General features: G+C 39.9%; 1 protein-coding gene across 1 annotated transcript in view; it reads left to right on the top strand.

The window, feature by feature from the left end:
* The window catches only part of drc8 (dynein regulatory complex subunit 8), an 86636-nt gene that overhangs the window by 22821 nt on the left and 42952 nt on the right, over nt 1–20863 (top strand). The window contains exons 3-4 of the mRNA XM_043695422.2: nt 3789–3861; nt 7743–7822. Of these exons, the coding sequence (XP_043551357.1) occupies nt 3789–3861; nt 7743–7822 (153 nt within the window). The remainder of the gene's footprint in view (nt 1–3788; nt 3862–7742; nt 7823–20863) is intronic.

Consider the following 20863-nt stretch of genomic DNA (forward strand, 5'->3'; position numbering starts at 1 on the left):
AGCCGAGGTAGTGTTCTTCCTCATCTGTATGTAAGGATATTAATGATAGTATGTCTTTTTAGGGCTAGTTGATGTTCATGTGTCCTGGTGGCTAGTTTTCTGCCTGTTTGTCCAATATAGTGTTTGTTACAGTTTTTGCAAGATATTTTGTAAATGACATTAGTTTTGCTTGTTGTCTGTATAGGGTCTTTCAAGTTTATTAGCTGCTGTTTTAGTGTGTTGTTGGGTTTGTGGGCTACCATGATGCCAAGAGTTCTGAGTAATCTGGCAGTCATATTCGAGATGTCTTTGATGTAGGGGAAGTGGCGAGATTTTCTGGACAAATTTTGTCTGTTTGTTGGGGTTTGTTGCTGAGAAATCGGTGGACTGTGTTCATTGGGTACCTGTCCTTTTTGAATATACTGTAGAGGTGATTTTCCTTTGCACTGCATAGGTCCTCTCTGCTGCAGTGTGTGATGGCTCATTGAAATAATGTTCTAATGCAGCTTTGTTTGTGGATGTTGGGATGATTACCTCTGTAGTTCAGTATTTAGTCAGTATGTCTGGCAGCAAATTTATTTAGTCAGTATGTGTTGTTTTTCTGTAGACGCTGGTTTGAAGTTCCCCATTGGCTGTTCGCTCTACTGCAACATCTAGAACTGGCAGTTTGTTGTTGATTTCCTCCTCTTCAGTGAATTTTATGCCAGTAGGCAAATTGATAGTCTTCTGGAATTCTATAGACAAACCAATAGAACACCCATGGGATCTCCGATATCAGGGTTCTTATCAGAGGCAGTAATGCAGAGACTTGAACAAACAGTTCTGTCAACTATTCAACCCAAACTTTGCATCCGCTACGTGGATGACACCTTTGAAGACCATCAAAGACATTAAGATAGAAGAGGATGAAATAATGGTCTCCTTTGACATAACAGCCCTGTTCACATTCATCAACATCAACCTGGCCAAGGAAACACTCACTACATTATTAGAAGAACCAAAGACTCATACAGGAAACACCACCAACTTCATCAGCAAGGACAATGTCGTCAAGCTTGTGGACCGATGCCTTACCACCCACTTCACCTTCAACAACAAAACCTACAGACAAACCAACGGAACACCCATGGGATCTCAGATATCAGGGTTCCTAGCAGAGGCAGTAATGCAGAGACTCAAACAAACAATTCTGCCAACCATCCAACCCAAACTACCTTTGTCATCACAAAACGAAACAAATTAGAGGAAACCTTCAAAACCATCAATAATACCCTTACTGGCATAAAATTCACAAAAGAGGAGGAAAACAACAACAAACTACCATTCCTAAATGTCACAGTAGAGCGAACAACAAACCAGCGTCTACAGGAAAACAACACATATTGACCAAATACTGAACTGCAGAAGTAATCATCCCAACACCCACAAACGAAACTGCATTAGAACATGGTTTCAACGAGCCACCGCACACTGCAGCTCAGAGGAACTATGCAGAGCGGAGAAAAATCAACCATACAGTATATTCAACAAGATTGGGTACCCAATAAACACAGTCCACCGACTTCTCAGCAACAAACCCCAACAAGCAGACAAAATGCGTCCAGAAACCCTAGCCACTTCCACTACATCAAAGACATCTCGGAAATGACTGCCAGACTACTCAGACCTCTTGGCATCATGGTAGCCCACAAACTCAACAACACACTAAAACAGCAGCTAATGAACTTGAAAGGCCTGATACAGACAACAAGCAAAACTAATGTCATTTACAAAATACCTTGCAAAACCTGTAACAAACACTATGTTGGACAGACGGGCAGAAAACTAGCCACCAGGATATATGAACATCAACTAGCCACAAAAAGACATGACTCATTCTCACTGGTATCCTTACATACAAATGAGGAAGGACATCACTTCGACTGGGACAATACATCCATCCTAGGACAAGCCAAACAGAGACAAGCACGAGAATTCCTAGAAGCATGGCATTCCAACCAAAATTCTATCAACAAACACATTGACTTAGAACTCATTTACCACCCTCTGAGAAAAAGATCAAAAAATGATGCCACCACAGGAAATGATGTCACCACAGGAAATGCTGTCACCAATCCAAGGAAACCTAAACACATAAATAGAAAATGGGCCATGCCACTAGTGCTTCATCCGGAGGCTCACTGATGATATTATCTAGTATGGTGATGAAACGTCTGAAAATGAACCTTCCAGCTCAGCGAGCAAATCTACATCCAGAACCTCAACCTGAGCTACAAAACTTCTTAAAACTCGCTAATTTGGATAAGTACATGGATACAAAATGTTTGGAGGGATATGGACCAGGAGCAGGCAGGTGGGACTAGTTTAGTTTGGGATTATGTTCGGCATGGATTGGTTGGACCAAAGGGTCTATTTCCATGCTGTGTGACACTGTGACTCGAAGAACTTGGTGAAGCTGGCTGCCTGTGAACAAACTGAAAGTGTGCCCATGAGTAGGTTCTATAGTGCAGTTTCCGGAAATCTGGAGAGTGTATTCCCAACTGGGAGAGTGAAGTACCACAACATGAGCATTTGTTGAGACTGTCCGTGAAAGGTCTGCTTTTGACAGAATTCTGAAACTAAATCTTTGAAAGAGAAAAATTAGAATCACTTGGAAAGAATTCATGAGACTTGATGTCCCATGGTTTCACTAAAGCATGGAGGGTTGCTGAGAAATCTGTGAGATCTGTCTTGACTGCATTTGTGATTTGACATTTTCTGTGGGATGCTCAGCTGCAGGTTGACTGTTACTGATATTTTCGAGGAGAAAGTGAGGTCTGCAGATGCTGGAGATCAAAGTTGAAACTTTATTGCTGGAACAGCACAGCAGGTCAGGCAGCATCCAGGGAACAGGAGATTCGACGTTTCGGGCACAGGCCCTTCTTCAGTTGTTACTGATATTAACCTTATGTTAATTTTGAATATTGGAACATGGGTTGTACAACTGTATTATTGTTCTAACTTCATATGGCAAAGTTTATTTTTGTTTGTTCAAAACCATGGCATATTGTGGCTTTATTCTCTTACTAAGTTCCTGGAATCTCAGAAGTTAGTTTAAGAAATAAGTTACAGGTCCCTAGCTGTATTGTAACATAACTTTGGTGATATGATCTGTCATAAAAATTATTTGAAGAAAGATTCAAAGTTATAGATATAGTAATGACAAAGAATGTGGGACTTGTAGAGACTTACCACAGGTAGTTCTTCTATAACACGACGGTTGCGCTATTGTGCAACCCGTATTATAGAAATATTGCACTATAGAAATAGCACTTACTGTGTCGGCGATGTAATCGTGTTACAGCTAACACATGTTTTAAGAGTTTATGCTTTAGAAACAGTGTCCCCAATTCGTCAATTGCATTACAGCGAATTCGCATGAATGAATTGAGCATTATAGCACTATGACCTGTACGTAATAAAAAATAGTTAGACTGGAGCAACAGAATGAACAAGAAAGTAAAGCAAAAGGACAGAGTTGGTTACAGAAAGAACCACATTTTTCATTTTTCTGTGAGCAACGCCCTATGAAATCAGTTTAAACATACATTGCTAGTTTCTGGCTGTGACTAAAACTTCAGATGATTTACAAAATATTTGAGCGTAACTATCATGGTTTTTGATGTAGATGAGATCCCTTATTAAAAATATTGCTATTTAAGCAGCATTTCTGTGTTAAAGACATCTATAAATTTGATTATCTATCATCTGTATTTTATGAAATCCATTTATTAAATTGCATGGCTAATCTGTTTATCTTCTGTACATAGGGAAATTGGCACAATAATTAGATCTCTGGGCTGTTGCCCAAGTGAAGGAGAACTTCATGAACTGTTGGCAGAGGTATGCCAAGTTTAACTCGTACTATTCTCAAATGATATAAAATTGACATGCGTTAATTTGAGAAAACAGAGCCAGCGCAAAGCCAATTATTTACAGTTACTGCCCGATGTGTATCTGTTCATTTGGCATAATGTAATGCAATAAATGATTAGAGGGTTCGCAATCCTTTGATTTTATCTTTTTGGACCTGACCTGAACCTCTGGGTATTAAAGAGATAATGTTAGAAGCTAATGATAATGGCACAAAAGCCGTGCCTTCTATGTCCTTGTCCAGACCTCATCAAGACCCATGCACCCAATGCCAATCTAAGCCCCATACCCCCCTCCATGGTCTCACACACACTCCATACCAAGTTATGCCCTCTACCCTCACCATAGCCCCTCATACACTATATGCAAAACTACGCAACCACCAGCACATGGCCTCTCATATCATCATGCCAGGCCATGATGCTGTATTCACCCAATGTATTGAACCAAATTGACACAACGTGCTAAAAAAGTTTTAAAAAATAATTTCACTTGAAACAGTCCTTTCAGTAAAGGCCAATAAACATGTCAGTTACATAACTCCCTTTAATGATCAAAAGCAGAAAGTAAAAGCACTTGAAACATTGGGACTCAGCAATTTCAACATTCTAATGGGTGTTGGAGCTCTCAGCTAGGTCTCACCATTCATTCTTGGCTGAGGGATGTGAGCTGTGGGAGCTAAATGACCCTAACTGTTCCAGAGCCTTATAAACAGCATGTCTGGTTAACCATGAGGTCTTGTGGCTACTTCCAAACGCTTCCTAAAATTGGCTGACTCGGCTAGTCTGCACTAACCACCCTACAATGAAAATCTTATATTTGAAGCAACTTTTTCCAAGATGGGTGTATATAGTCAGGAAATTTCTCAATTCTCAATACTCACCCTTAAGATAAAAAAACAGCCTAGTGAGCCCGTTGCTACAACACTCTCATATACTATGCAACATTCACTATTTTATATCCAGAAGTTCTGTGCATTCTAAGAAATGTATACATTACATAATCTTAAATGCACACTATTGTGCAACAAACTGAAATACCTTGTTTAATGAATAATGGAAGATTATGAAATAAACATTCTCCAAAAAGAATAAATTTATCCCTAAAATGTACAAAAGCAAGCATAAGAAGGAAAACTCAACAGGACATTTCACTTAAATATGAAATTGTTGATTCATGAAATAAATCAAATATATATGTTTGTATTGTGAATATGAAATCATTTTTATCGAGATTAAGCATTATAATTTGATTTAGCAAAAGAAAATGCTGCAAACTACAGAAAGTTAAAAGCTTTTATTTCAGCCTCTTGGTAGTCAACTGTCATGATGTTTTCTGATAATTTAATATCAATTAAAATGGCACTTAATTACCTATGTTATGTTTTAACAATCTGGATTATTTTGACATTTAGCTATTTTGAAAGCAATGTTGTTCACCCCCAACACTTTGACTTTGATTTATAACCTAGGTTTCAATATTGCCAGAAAAACTATATATTATCATGGAGCCATAGTGTCATACAACATAGAAATAGGCCCTTCAGTCCACTATGTATGCTGGCCAACAAGCACCAAACTACACTAATCCCATTTACCTGCACGTGTTCCTTAGCCTATTGTGCCTTGACATTTTAAATGCTCAGACAACAGTGAGGACTGCAGATGCTGGAAATCAGAGTCTAGATCAGAGTGGTGCAGGAAAAGCACAGCAGGTCAGGCAGCATCTGAGGAGGAGGAAAATCAACGTTTCGGGCAAAAACCCTTCAATGTCCGAAACATTGATTTTCCTGCTCTTCGGATGCTGTCTGACCTGCTGTGCTTTTCCAGGACCACTCTAATCTAGATTTTAAATGCTCATCCAGATGCTTCTTAAATGTTGTGAGACTGCCTGCCTCTCAGGCACCATGGTCCATATTTCTACCACCTTCTGGGTGGCAAAAAAAAATTCTAAGATCTCCTGTAAACCACTTGCTCCTCATCTTAAATGTGTGCCTCAGGTCTTAGATATATCTACCATGGGAAAAGATTCTCATGACCTACTCTGTCTATGTATATCATAATTTTGTATACCTCAATTAGATTCCCACTAAACCTCCTCTGCTCCAAGGAAAGCAATCAATCCAGCCTATTCAGTCTCTCCTCATAAATGAGACATTTCATCCTTGGTAACATCCTGGTGAATTTTCTCTGCAGTGTCTCCAGTACACTCCTTCCAGTAGTGTGGTAACCAGAACTGCATACAGTATTCCATCTGTGGCCTAGCCAATGTTTATAAGTTGTAGCAAGACTTCCTCGCTGCTATATTGTATGCTGTGGCTAACAAAGACAAGCATTCTGCCCTCTTCACCACCCTGTCTACCTGTGCAGATACCTTCAGGGATCTATGACTTGTACGTCAAAGTCCCTTTGTTCCTCAGTACTCCCTCGAGATCTGCCATTCATTATGTATGCCTTGTCCTATTAGACTCCCAAAATGCATCACCTCACACTTAGCAGGATTAAATTTTATGTGCTATTGCTCTGCCCAATTTATCAGCTGGTCAATGTCAGAGATTGTAGCTCGAGACCATCCTCCTCACTATTAACACCACCAATTATTGTGTCATCTGCAAACTCACTAATTATACCTTCTATATATTTGGGGGAGGCAATAGACTAGTGGTAATATCACTAGACGGGGCAGCACGGTGGCTCAGTGGTTAGCACTGCTGCCTCACAGCACCAGGGCAACTGCCTGTGTGGGTTTTGCACGTTCTTCCCGTGTCTGCGTGGGTTTCCTCCGGGTGCTCCGGTTTCCTCCTCCAGTCCAAAGATGTACAGGTCAGGTGAATTTGTCAGGTGAAAGTGTTAGGTGGATTAGTCATGGCTAAATGTCGGGGAATGGGTGGATTACTCTTCAGAAGGACTTGTTGGGCCGAAGGGCCTGTTTCCACACTGTGGGGAATCTGTAGGGAATCTACACTATAATTCCAGAGTCTCAGGTAATATCCTGAGGAGCCAGGTTCAAATCCCACCATGGAGGATGCAGGAATTTGAATTCAATAAAAATAAGTTTGGAGTTAAGAGTCTCACGATGATCATGAAATTGTTGCCAATTGTTGGAAAAACCCATCTGATTCACTAATGTCCTTGAGGGAAGGAAACTGCCAATCTTACTTAGTCTGGTCTACATGTGACTCTGGACCCACAGCAATACGGTTGACTCTTAACTGCCCTCTGAGGAATTAGAGATGGGCAATAAATGCTAACCTAGCCAGCAATGCCTGCATACTGTGAATGAATTTTTTTAAAAAAGTGACTCAGCACCAATCCCTGTGGTATGCTGTTTGTCACAGTCTTCCAATTACAAAAATAACCTTCCACCATCACCTTTTGCCTCCTAATTGTAAGCCAGTTTGGATCCAGTTTGCCAACTTGCCTTTACATTTTGGACTAGCCTTCTATGTGAAGTCTTGTCAAAGGCCTTACTGAAATCCACATAAACCAAATCAACTGCGTTAGCCTCATCAATATATTTAGTTACTTTTTCAAAAAAACTCAAATTAGTCAGACAGCATCTCCCTCTAACAAATTTGCGCTGACTATCCCTGATCAATCTCTGTCTTTGCAAGTATTGATTAATCTAACCTTCAGAATTTGTACCCAATAATTTCTCTACCACAGACTAACTGATCTGTAATTACATAGCCTATCTTTGCTACTCTTCTTGAACATGGTCATTTGTAGCCAGCAAAGTACTGTATTGCAATTGTATCTGTTTGGTGTCTAGAGGAAGATTAATGGAATTAAAATATTAATGTACCTGAGTTGTTTTATATTGTAATTTTGTTTTGCAATTTCTATTTAAAGGTGGAGGAAGAGGAACCCACAGGATATATACAACTTGATAAGTTCCTTCCTATGATGACTAGAGTGTTATTAGAAAGGAAGTGAGTTCTAAGTCTTTATTTGTTGATTTATATACTAATTTCTTTAAGTGCCTTGATAATTTATGAAGTAAAAATTTATCACTGTGATGATCAAAAATTTCCAATCTGTTACAACATCATTTGTTAACATCCAAACAGATATTTTGCCACATTTTCTATAAATATTTTTAGGACTGCATATTAATTATTGTTCCACATTCCTAATCTTCCACAAATGCTTAAATAAACTTCATTGGTGTTAAACTGCTGGGATGATTGGGAATTTTAGCAGTTTGTGAAAGTGAGGTGCCAGGCCTGAGAATGGCCGATTCCAACTCATTTATGTTGTTACCTGTTGGCATCAAAATCTTGTTTGAAAGATCTTACACAGATAGCTGATGTGTTTTCATTGAAATTCCATGTGTAGACCTTCTCAGTATTTTCCTTTAGTCTCTCTTTGTATTGTTCAGCGGACTGCAGTTATGGGAGCCACCAATTTTCTTTGGGGGCAACTTAGCAGGGACTAAGATCTAATTCAAAAGGTGTAACCTTTTTAAGTTTTCGTTTTTAAGTATGTAGGATTTTATAGGATGTTGAACTATCATAGAATTGAATAATGAAGCAACAGACATTGTGATGAATAGTGCCACCATGTGCCCAAAGTATTCATCAACATCCTAGAAACCCTTTTCCAACACAGACTTATTTCACTTTGACAGACAGTGATTGAGTTTCATTTTGAACTACTAATAACTTTGATTTGTTTCTACTGTTCTATGGCCATGTTACAATTGAAACAATGATATCCATGCATGATTCAGTCATGGTGGATTTTGTTTGGTCCTTTTAGCTTGTGTTCAAAGTTTCGGATTTGAGGTTTTGCCTTCTAATAACTTTTATTTCCTTGGAGCCTGTGTGTTAGTCAACGTATTCATTTTATCAACTGTATAGGTTTGGCTCCAGCAGGAGTTTGGAAAGGCAGTGATCAAAGCTATACTGCTTACTGGGAGCAGATCCACATGCCGAGCTGCCTGCAACAGGTGGTCTTAATTCATCACAGTTTCGGAGATTTTCATCACCCTCTGATGCATTTAGGTTATTGTTCCAAATTGATTTTCTGATTTTTTTTAATTTATAGAACTGACCCACATCTATTTGCCTCTATTTTGAAATCCAAATCTAGAATATTTATAGATATATCAAGTGCTCCAATCACCAAAACAGTGAGAGACTGTTGTAATTTTAGATTTTTATAGAATTGTTTTGTTTTGATTTACTGATGATTGATTAACAGTTTCTCTACATGAACATATTTCTCCAATGATATTAAAGCTACATATTTTTATTCTATTCATGCTGGCCTTGAACTTTTATTTACTCTTATTTATTCTTTAATGGGATCTGGGCATTGCTGCCAAGGCCAGCATTTGTTGACCATCCCACAGCCCTTTCACTGGGTTGCTTGCTAGGCCACTTTTAGGAGGCCGCTAAGAGTTAAGAACATTGCTGTGGTCCTGGAGTCACATGTAAACCAAACTAGGTACAGTTAGCAGATTTCCATCACTAAAGAACATTAGTGAATTCGATAGATTTTCACTGACAATTGATGTTGACTTCATGGCTACCATCACTGAGCCTAACATTTTGTTTTCATATTTGCTTAATTGAATTTTAATTAACCACTATTCATGGTGGGACATGTCCCTTGGGCAATACTTTGGGTCTCTGTGTTATTCTTTTGTTGACTACTATGCTACTGTCTCCCCTTATAATTAGCAATTACCTTGTTTGTGATGAACAAACAAACAAATTCAGTATTTTACCCTGTATAACCAAGCTTTCTTCAAAATGATGGATATTGGCATTTAGGAAAGAAGTTTACAGACTAAATTGGCTAATAATTAGATACTAAACGATAAATAAAAAGTATTTTCTGAGGATAATTGACTGCCTAATTATTATCCCTATTTACACAAGTGTTCCTTAAGTCTGTTTATTCACATGTTTCTACATATTAAAAAAATGATTTTTGTTATATGAAATGAAACAATGATCATGATTATATCAAGGAATCAAACCACTTTGTTATCTAAATGTGATAAATATCTGAATTTTCTTATTAGACTACGTTTCCAGAAATTTAAATTAATAATATACTCCCTGTGCTTTGTACTGTACAGGTACATTTTCAGTTTAACTGCATTGTTTTTATTCTTTTATTCCTCTGACTTGCAAATTATATATAATCATCTGGTGTGGAATTCTAGCATTTGGTCACTGATGTGATGTGACAAAGATTAAAATGAAAAGAGAATTCCCTGTAAAATTGACTGCACAAAGGCATCGTATTGTATTTAACAGTTATTATTTTCCCCATCTTCTGTACCAATTACGGATAGAATGAGAAAAATTATTGAGGCTGCAATTTACACATAGGTAGGAGAGAGGGAAGTTTCAGATGGCGTTATAAACCAGAGTAGTAGTGCCTGAATGACTACTGGTATTACCTGAATCAATGGTAAATATTTCAGTCAATAATCTTTGATTTTTAACTGTAAAATGAAATTATATGAATTGCAGTAGGATTACATTCATCACTCTAATCCTACTATTCCATGAGTCACATCAGAGTTGAGATAAGGGAAGGATTTTCAGGATAGCAACATATAACCAGTGGAGTGCCACAGAAATCAGTGTTGGGATCACAGCTATTAACAATATATATTAATGACTTGAATGAGGAAAGTGAATAGACCTGGTCAGGTTTGTGGGTGACACAAAAATAAGTAGGAAGGCAAGTGGTGAGGATAACACAAAGCGTCTGCAGAGGTATATGGACGAGGTAAAATGTTCAGTGGTGCCTCCGGGCGAAGCACTGCTGATCATTCCTGCTATCTATTTGGGTTTCTTTAGGTTGATGATGTCATTTCCTGTGGTGATGTCATTTCTTGTTTTTTTTCTCGGGGGGTGGGAGATGGGGTCTAACGCGATGTGTTCGTTGATAGAGGTCCAGTTGGAATGCCATGCTTTTTCTTATAATATATTTTTAAATATATAGATTTTTAAATATGACAACAAATACAAAACAGTACAATTCAAAACAGTACAAAAATAGTACAAAAATAAACCCAAATAATAAAAAAAATTCCCCAACCCACCCTCCTGTACAAATGTATAAACATATATCGAGAAATATAAAATTAAAAAAAACTTAAACTAGCTATTTAACTAAATAAATAAATAACTAACAACAAACAAATAAATAGTAATAACTCAGCCCAGCCAAAAAACACTCATACGTTCACAGTTCCTCCTCCCTGGATATTGGACTTATGAAACACAATCGTTACAGCTACATAAAAGCTCTTGTTAGTGTGGCAGATAAATCTGGGTCCAGGTATTTCAAAAAGGGTTGCCAGGTCTTGTAAAAATTCTCAGTTTTGTGGTGTACCATATTTGTGAGAAAATCCAGGGGAATATGCTCCATAACAATCTTCCGCCAACCCGACAGGCCTGGGGGGGTTTTCGGATATCCAAACTAGCAAGATATTCTTCCTTGCACAGAACGTAAGAATATTGAAAAGCTTTTTCTTCTGCGCGTCTGCAGGAAATACAATGGGTAGGCCCAAAAGGAGAGAAATAGGGTCCTTGTCCACCCCTACACCCAAAATCCTCTCCATTGTGCCCGCCACAATATGTTTGAAGCCTGTCACAAGACTAGAGACACTGGATAGGAGTGCCCGTGCAGACCTTGCACTTGGGACATGCTGAAGGTACCCCTGGTTTAAATTTTATCAGACTCATCTGAGGTGGCACCCCCCCACTTGGTGATATAGAGTATTAATAGAGAGTGTACTCTTAGCCCTTAGTACCCCTCTTTCTATGTCAGATTTGTAGGGATCAGTCAAAAGTGTGATCCTTTTTTGAATAAAATCCCTAACTTGAAAAAAACGAAAGAGGTCTCTATTAGGTAACTTGTACTTCCGTACTAACTGATCGAAGGACATCATTACGTCTCCCTCAAATAAATCACCCATCCAAGATATACCCTTAGCTGCCCAACGTTTAAATTCTGAATCTATCATACCCGGTTGAAAACCCGGCATACCCACTAAAGGTGTAAACAAAGATGTTTTGCCAATATTACCTTCCCTCTTCCAAATTGCCCTCCATGCTTTAACAGTATTGATGACTATTGGGTTATGGTAATATTCCCTAACCTTGTCCAAAATCAGCAAACTGGTAAGGGGGCACCTTGCCTGGGAGGCTTTGATATATAGCCATATTGAAAGAGGGTCCCCACAAACCCAATCACTCATGTAGGTCAAAAGCGTGCTTAATTGGTAATTTTTAATGTCTGGAAAGTCTAATCCCTCCAATCTGTGAGGCAACTGCAGTTTGGCTAATTTAATGGGGGGCCATTTATGGCGCCAGATAAAGGAGCTGAACCAGCCGTTGAGTCTCCTGAGTGTTTGTTTATTGAAAATCAGGGGGAGCATCTGTATAGGGTATAGCAAATGAGGGAGAATATTCATCTTAATAAGCGCTATCCGACCCAACCACGAGACTGGAAGTGCCTCCCATCTTTGGAGATCTTGTTTAAATTTTCCAAATAATTGAGTAAAATTGGCTTTGAACAGCCAATCAGAACTGGAGTAATGAATATGACCAAATACACAAACCTCCCCTGTGATCACCTAAATGGGAATCTATAGTCACCCTCAAGAGCCAACGTTTTCAGAAGACCACCCATAGGCATAGCCTCTGATTTAGCAAAATTAATCTTATACCCTGAAAAAGCGCCAAACGGTGAATGCAATGTATCAGGCGAGGCACTGAAAATGCTGGATTTGTCAAGAAAATTAGAACATCGTCTGCATACAGCGAGTTCTTATGTAATTTTCACCCCACTTCTGGAGCTGATGTATTGAGATCCCCCACGAATGGCCTCTGCCAACAGTTCAATCACCAACATAAAAAGTAATGGTGAAAGTGGACAGCCCTGCCGACTGCCCCTTGAAATATTAAAATTGCTTGATCGTACCCCGTTGGTAATGACCGCTGCGAGAGGTACACTGTAGAGAACCTTTACCCATCTTATGAAAACTTCGCCCAGACCAAACCGGTCTAGAGTATAGAAAAGGTACGGCCACTCAACTCAGTCAAATGCCTTCTCTGCATCTAAAGAAATCACCAATCCCTGTATTGACTGCAGTTGGCATGCTTGAATTACGTTAAGCTGCCTCCTAACGTTATTGGAGGATCTGTGACCCTTTTAAGAAGCCCGTCTGATCCTCTTTAATAATAGAGGGTAACACAGTCTCCAGCCTTAACGCAAGAGCCTTAGAGAGGATCTTAAAGTCCACATTTAAGAGCGAGATGGGCCTGTATGAAGCACAGTCTGGGTCCTTCCCTTTTTTAAGGATAAGTGAAATATTGGCCTCTCTCAGAGATGGTGGGAGATAATCTTGATTGTATGAATCATTAAACATATTCAGTATCGTGCCTGACAGTATCATTATAAATTCCTTATAGAATTCACTGGGAAGTCCGTCAGGACTGGGCGCCTTTCCACTCTGAAGCTGCCTCACAGCTTCCTGCTCTGATAATGGGGCATTGAGAAAGGACTGTTGTTCAGATCTCTAAAAAAGGATTCCATTTTGGCCTACCCCTCCTCACAATTCTCAAATTGATATAACTTAGAGTAGAATCTCTGGAATGCCACATTAATCGTTTTAGAATCACATGTTAGGTTCCCAGACCCCTCCCTAATCGCTGTAACGGTTTGTAGGGCACTCCTCTTTCTGGCAAGGTGTGCTAAGTATTTGCGTGGCTTGTCACCATGCTTGTATAACCTTTGCTTTGCAAAAGCCAGCTCCTTCTTTGCCGTCTGCGTGAGCACGGAATTTAATGCAAACCGCAGCGCCGTAATCATCTGTAGTTTGACCAACGAGGGTCTGTCAAAATAGGCCTTCTCAGATGCCTTCAACCATGCTTCAAGGAGACGTTGCTGCTCACCCTTCTGCCGCTTCCTACTGGTGGAATATGAAATAACTAACTCCCTAGCATAAGCTTTGGCAGTTTCCCAGAGAACAGATGAGCTATCAACCGAGCCTATGTTGATGTCTAGGAATGCCCAAAATTCCCTAGAGAAATACTCCACAAACTTGCTATCCATGAGAATAAAGGGGTCCATTCACCAGTACCTTGAATCCACTGTAGCATCCTTAATCTTAACCATGAGGTACACTGGAGCATGATCAGAGATGGCAATATTGCCAATTGCATAAGATGCCACCAGATCCAGGGTTACCGCAGGTGTCAAAAAAAAGCAATCCTCGTGTGACATCTATATGGATTGGAGAAAACCATAAAATCCCTACCTGTAGGGTGGAGATGCCTCCAGACGTCCACCAATCCTAATTCCCCACACAAACCCAATAACCTTTAGTTTGTGCAGTGGGTATCGAGGGACCTTTAGGCAACCTGTCTACTGTGGGGTCCATGAGACAGTTAAAATCTCCCCCTATAATGATATGCTGAGACTTGAGACTTATCAGTTTAGATAAAGCATCTACCAAGAATTTAAGAGGATAAGCTGGGGGACAATAAACATTTAAAACGCCATATTTTTCCCCATTTATCAAGGCTTTAAGAATTACAAATCTTCCGTAAGTGTCTTTAACACATTCCAACAATTTAAATGGGAGATTTTTCCTAACCAATATAGCCACTCCCCTACTTCTGGTATTAAATCATGAAAAATAAACTCGGTCAAAACCATTCTGCTCTAATTTCAGATGCTCCTTGTCATCCAAATGTGTCTCCTGTAACAAAGTAATATCCACCTTCTCCCTTCTAAGACTCAATAGTACCATCTTCCTCTTAATTGGTGAGTGACTTCCCTTGATATTCCAGGTACACCATTTAATCAAATCATTCACAATAATCTTCTGCAATTACATTTAAATTCCAGAGAGGAGGAACCTGAACCACAAATTGCTGAGCCTTAGTGTCGCATCGTCCACCAAATATAAAAACTACATAAACTAAAACCACTACACTTAACAAACATACAAAATTATTAAATATAAAAAACAACAAAAACCAGAAAACAAACCAATATATAAAGCGCCAACAGCGCTGAGTATGGGAACTCACCCCCTGCCCGGAGGGGGCAACTACCCATCCCGAACTGCCCATAAATAGGCATCTAACCATCTCAACCACCTTCATTTCTCCCAGCTAGAGCCGCATCGCAAGCACAAGCTAAAAAGAATAAAAACCCCATAGAATATCAATATGAATACAAAAAATTATTTGATATAAAAAAAGGGGGAAATAAATACCCCACCCATCCTTTGGTATGTCCTAACTTAGAAATTTAAAATGTACATCTTAACCACCGCCAGACATAGTTTGAACCAAATTATTATCAATAGAGGAAAAAAAGGGGGAAAAACAAAGCTCCAACCGGATTTCCTCCATTTTTTTTACAGAATGATAAACACATACCCAAGCAACAATATTTATACATACTATAATTGTTTAAATTAGGTTAGTTTGTCCACAAAGTCTCTTGCCTTCGACGATGTGTCAAAGAGATGCATGGATCCATCTAAGGTGATCCGAAGCACTGCTGGATATCTCAGGGAGTACTGAATCCCAAGCTCCTTCAATATTCTCTTGACACCATCATATGATTTTCGTTTCTGGATCACCGCCGCTGAAAAGTCCTGAAAAAACATGATCTTAGACCCCTCATAAATTAGGGCCTTCGGATCCTTCCCCTGGAGTCTGGAAGCTTCCATGACTCTCTCCTTCTCCCGATAATGATGGAACTGCACCAAGAGAGGACGAGGGCGTTGACCCAGACTCGACCTCCATGCTGCGACCCGGTGAGCCCTCTCTATCTTCAATCCTCTCATGCCAGTCTCCAAGTCAAGGAATTTCGGAAGCAAATCTTCAACAAATTCCGCAAGCCGCTCACCTTCCTTACCCTCAGGCAGACCGATGATCCGAATGTTTTTTCTTCTGCCCCTGTTTTCAAGATCATCTACTTGGTCATGCAAATTACGAACCTGCGTCTTCAGGGCTTGGAACTCTTCCTTGAATGAACTGGCATCAGCTTCCACCACTGTGACCCTGTGCTCCACCTCATTCGTCCTCTTCTCCAGGTCTCCCAGCTGCTGCTCATGCTTCTGCAACATGAGAGAGACTGGAGCCAGCTTCTCTTCAATCTGTTTCCCCAACATCTCGCGAGATTTCGAGAGCTGGTTCACCAGGTCCTGGAGAGTAATCGGCTCGAGGCTGCTGTAGGCTGAGCTGCAGGCCAGGCCTCAGATGCTCCTCCTCCCTTTTTAGGCATTTCTGGAGAGCTGAAAATACAGGTAAGTCAATTTTTAGATGTTTCTTGGGACTCCACAATCTTTCCAATGCCCCAAGAAATCCCGATAGCCTGGGTTGGGCGGGTTAAAGGACCGTTCTGCTCCTGCTGCAACGCAAGGCTCAGCAGTGCAATCTTCTCAGATTGCCGCCATCTTCGATCTCCGGAATGCCATACTTCTAGGAACTCTTGTATGTGTCTCCAGGAACATGAACATAAAGTAGCCATAAAACGACATGACCCCTCTCACTTGTATCCTTACATACAGATAAAGAAGTATACCACTTCGACTAGGACAACACATCCATCCTAGGACAAGCCAAACAGAGACCACTCGAGAATTCCGAGAAGCATGGTATTCCAACCGGAACACTATCAACAAACACATCGAGTCAGACCCCATCTACCACCCCTGAGAAAAAATAATCAGGAAATGCCTTCACCACAGGAAATGACATCACCAACCCAAAGTAACCCAAACACATAAAAAGAAACCAGGAATTATCAGCAGTGCTTTTCCTGGAGGCCCACTGAAGATGTTACCTAGTAGGGTGATGAAATATCTGGAAATGAACCTTCTACTTCAGCAAGCAAACCTACATCTAGAGACTGAATAGGCTGGGGCTGTTTTCCCTGGAGTGTTGGAGGCTGAGGGGTGACCTTATAGAGGTTTTTAAAATCTTGTGGAGCATGGATAAGGTAGATAGACAAGATCCTTTCCCTGGGGTGGGGGAATCCAGAACTAGAGGGCATAGGTTTAGGGGGAGAAGAAAAACATTTAAAAGGGACCTAAGGGGCAACATTTTCATGTAGAGGGTGGTGCGTTTATGGAATAAGCTGCCAGAGGAAGTGGTGAGGCTGGTACAATTACACATTTAAAAGGCATGTGAATGGGTCTATGAATAGGAAGGATTTAGAGGGATATGGGCCATATGCCGGCAAATGGGACAAGATTTGGTTCGGATATCTGGTCGGCATGGACAAGTTGGACCGAGGGGTCAGTTTCCATACTGTCCATCTCTATGAGTCTATACAAAGCACTGGTCAGACCACAGCTGGACCACAGTTTTGGGATCCTTATCTAAGGAAAGATAAACTGGCATGGAGGCAATCCAGAGAATATTTAATGGGCTGATACTGGGTATAGAACAACTGTCTTATGAGAACAGATTGAGTAGATTGGGCCTTTACTCATTGGAACTTAAAAGAATAAGAGGCAACCTTACTAAAACTACAAGATTCTTGACAGGGTCGATGCAGAGAGGTTGATTCCCCCCTGCGGGATAGTCCAGGGCCAGAGAGTATTATATCAGAATAAGGGGTCGCACATTTAAGACAGAGATAAGGAGGAATTTATCCTCTTAGAATGTAGTGAATCTGTGGAATTCTTTACTCCAGATAGCTGATGAAGTTGAGTCATTAAGTATATTCAAGGCTGAAATAGACAGATTTTTAATCAATGAGAGAATCAAGGGTTATGGGAAAGAGGGAGGAAAGTGAAGTTGGGATTATCAGATCAGCTGTGATCTCATTGAATGGTGGAGAGACTCGATAGGCTTATAAAACAAAGATACCATATATACTCGTGTGAAAGTCAAATTTTTGAGATTATTTTTAAAGGTCCAATTTATAGGATCGACTATTACTTGGGCACTAGTTTTGAGAGGCTGAAATTCATGCTGCAGTTTGAAATACTATTATTAACAGAAGTTAATTTGATCACTCAACTAATCCCAGGTAAAGAAGAAAAGCACAATGAATTATGGTAAAGGTAATTACCGGATAAAAGCTAGAGAAACAAGAATGAATTACTGGTAGTAAATTTTATTTATACATACCGGTATGAAAATCTAACATGTCAAAGATTCATTGAAATCCTGCAAAATCACACTGTACAACATCGTCATGGCCTGGTACAATGGCACAATTAAAATGAAACATTTATTAAATTCTGAATGTGTCTAAGTGGCTTGAACTTTCCCGCCAAATTCTTTCATTTCCTTCCCATTCACTCATGTATGTAACGAACCTCAGCAACATTAACAAATTTGTCAAAGAATTAAAGATATATGTAGCTAATATAACTCACTTATATTCAGATATAATGGCACAATTAAAATGATTAACTTTTTTTATAATATATTTTTATTAAGAAAAAATAGATTTTTAAATATTACAACAAATACAAAACAATGCAATCCAAAACAGTACAAAAATAGTACAAAACTAAACCCAAATAATAAAAAAATTCCCCATCCCACCCTCCTATACGAATGTATAAACATATATAGAGAAGTATAAAATTAAAAAAAATACCTAAACTAGCTATTTAACTAAATAAATAAAAACCTAACAACAAACAAATAAATAGTAATAACTCAGCCCAGCCAAACAAAACACTCATACATTCACAGTTCCTCCTCCCTGGATATTGGACTCATGAAACACAATCGTTATGGCTATATAAAAGCCCTTGTTAGTGTGACAGATAAATCTGTGTCCAGGTATTTCAAAAAGGGTTGCCATGTCTTATAAAAATTCTCAGTTTTGTGGTGTTTTTGAGAAAATCCAGGGGAATATGCTCCATAACAATCTTTCGCCAACCCGACAGGCCTGGGGGGGTTTTCTGATATCCAACCTAGCAAGATATTCTTCCTTGCACAGAATGTAAGAATATTGAAAAGTTTTGCCTTATGCGAGTCTGCAGGAAATACAATGGGTAGGCCCAAAAGGAGCCTTCTCCACCCCTACACCTAAAATCCTCTCCATTGCACCCACTACAGTGCTCCAATATGTTTGAAGCCTGTCACAAGACCAAAGACAATGGGTAAGAGTACCCGTACAAACCTTGCACTTGGGACATGTTGAAGATTCCCCTGGTTTAAATTTTGACACACGGTCTGGGGCTAAGTGGACCCTGTGGAGAATCTTCAACTGTAAAGCATGGGTCGTATTGCAAATTGATATCTTCCTTGCATTCTCCCAAATATCCTCCCATATGTCTGAAGAAACTTCAACACCCAGCTCTCTTTCCCACATCTTGCAGAGTCGATCAGACTCATCTGAGTTGGCACCCCCCCAATTGGTGATATAGAGTATTAATAGAGAGTGTACTCTTAGCCCTTAGTACCCCGCTTTCTATGTCAGATTTGTAGGGATCAGTCAAACGTGTGGTCCTTTTTTGAATAAAACCCCTAACTTGAAAAAAACGAAAGAGGTCTCTATTAGGTAACTCGTACTTCCGTACTAACTGATCGAAGGACATCATTATGTCTCCCTCAAATAAATCACCCATGCAAGATATACCCCTAGCTGCCCAATGTTTAAATCCTGAATCTATTATACCTGGTTGAAAAATCAGCATACCCACTAAATGTGTAAACAAAGATGTTTTGCCAATATTAACTTCTCTCTGCCGAATTGCCCTCCATGCTTTAACAGTATTGATGACTATTGGGTTATGGTAATAGTCCCTAACTGTCCTCATCTTGTCCAAAAACAGCAAACTGGTAAGGGGGCACCTTGCCTGGGAGGCTTCGATATCTAGCCATATTGAAAGAAGATCCCCACAAACCCAATCACTCACGTAGGTCAAAAGCGAGCTTAATTAATCATTTTTAATGTCTGGAAAGTCTACTCCCTCCAATCTGTGAGGCAACTGCAGTTTGGCTAATTTAATGAGGGCCCATTTATGGCGCCAGATAAAGGAGCTGAACCAGCCGTTGAGTCTCCTGAGTGTTTGTTTATTGAAAATCAGAGGGAGCATCTGTATAGGGTATAGCAAACGAGGGAGAATATTCATCTTAATAAGCGCTATCCGACCCAACCATGAGACTGGAAGTGCCTCCCATCTTTGGAGATCTTGTTTAATTTTTTTCAAATAATTGAGTAAAATTGGCTTTGAACAGCCAATCCAGCACTGGAGTAATGAATATGCCCAAATACAAGAGCCAACTCTTTCGTAAGATCACCCATAGGCATAGCCTCTGATTTAGCAAAATTAATCTTATACCCTGAAAAAGCGCCAAACGCATGAATGCATTGTATCAGGCAAGGCACTGAAACTGCTGGATTTCTCAAGAAAATTAGAACATCGTCTGCATACAGCGAGATCTTATGTAATTTTGACCCCACTTCTGGAGCTGATATATTGAGATCCCCATGAATGGTCTCTGCCAACGGTTCAATCACCAACGTAAAAAGTAATGGTGAAAGGGGACAGCCCTGCCGGCTACCCCTAGAAACATTAAAATTGCTTGATCATACCCCGTTGGTAATGACTGCAGTGAGAGTTACACCTTAGAGAACCTTTACCCATCTTATGAAAACTTTGCCCAGATCAAACCGGTCTAGAGTATAGAAAAGGTACGGCCGCTCAACTCAGTCAAATGCCTTCTCTGCATCTAAAGAAATCACCAATCCCTGTATTGACTGCTGTCGGCATGCTTGAATTATGTTAAGCAGCCTCCTAATGTTATTGGAGGATCTGTGACCCTTTATGAAGCCCGTCTGATCCTCTTTAATAATAGAGGGTAACACAGTCTCCAGCCTTAACGCAAGAGCCTTAGAGAGGATCTTAAAGTCCACATTTAAGAGCGAGATGGGCCTGTATGAAGCACAGTCTTCCGGAACCTCCCCTTTTTTAAGGATAAGTGAAATATTGGCCTCTCTCAGAG

The sequence above is a fragment of the Chiloscyllium plagiosum genome, unplaced genomic scaffold (genome assembly GCF_037043375.1).
Source record: "Chiloscyllium plagiosum isolate Xiang-an unplaced genomic scaffold, Cpla_swu_hap1 HiC_scaffold_10, whole genome shotgun sequence".
Taxonomy (NCBI): Eukaryota; Metazoa; Chordata; class Chondrichthyes; order Orectolobiformes; family Hemiscylliidae; genus Chiloscyllium; species Chiloscyllium plagiosum.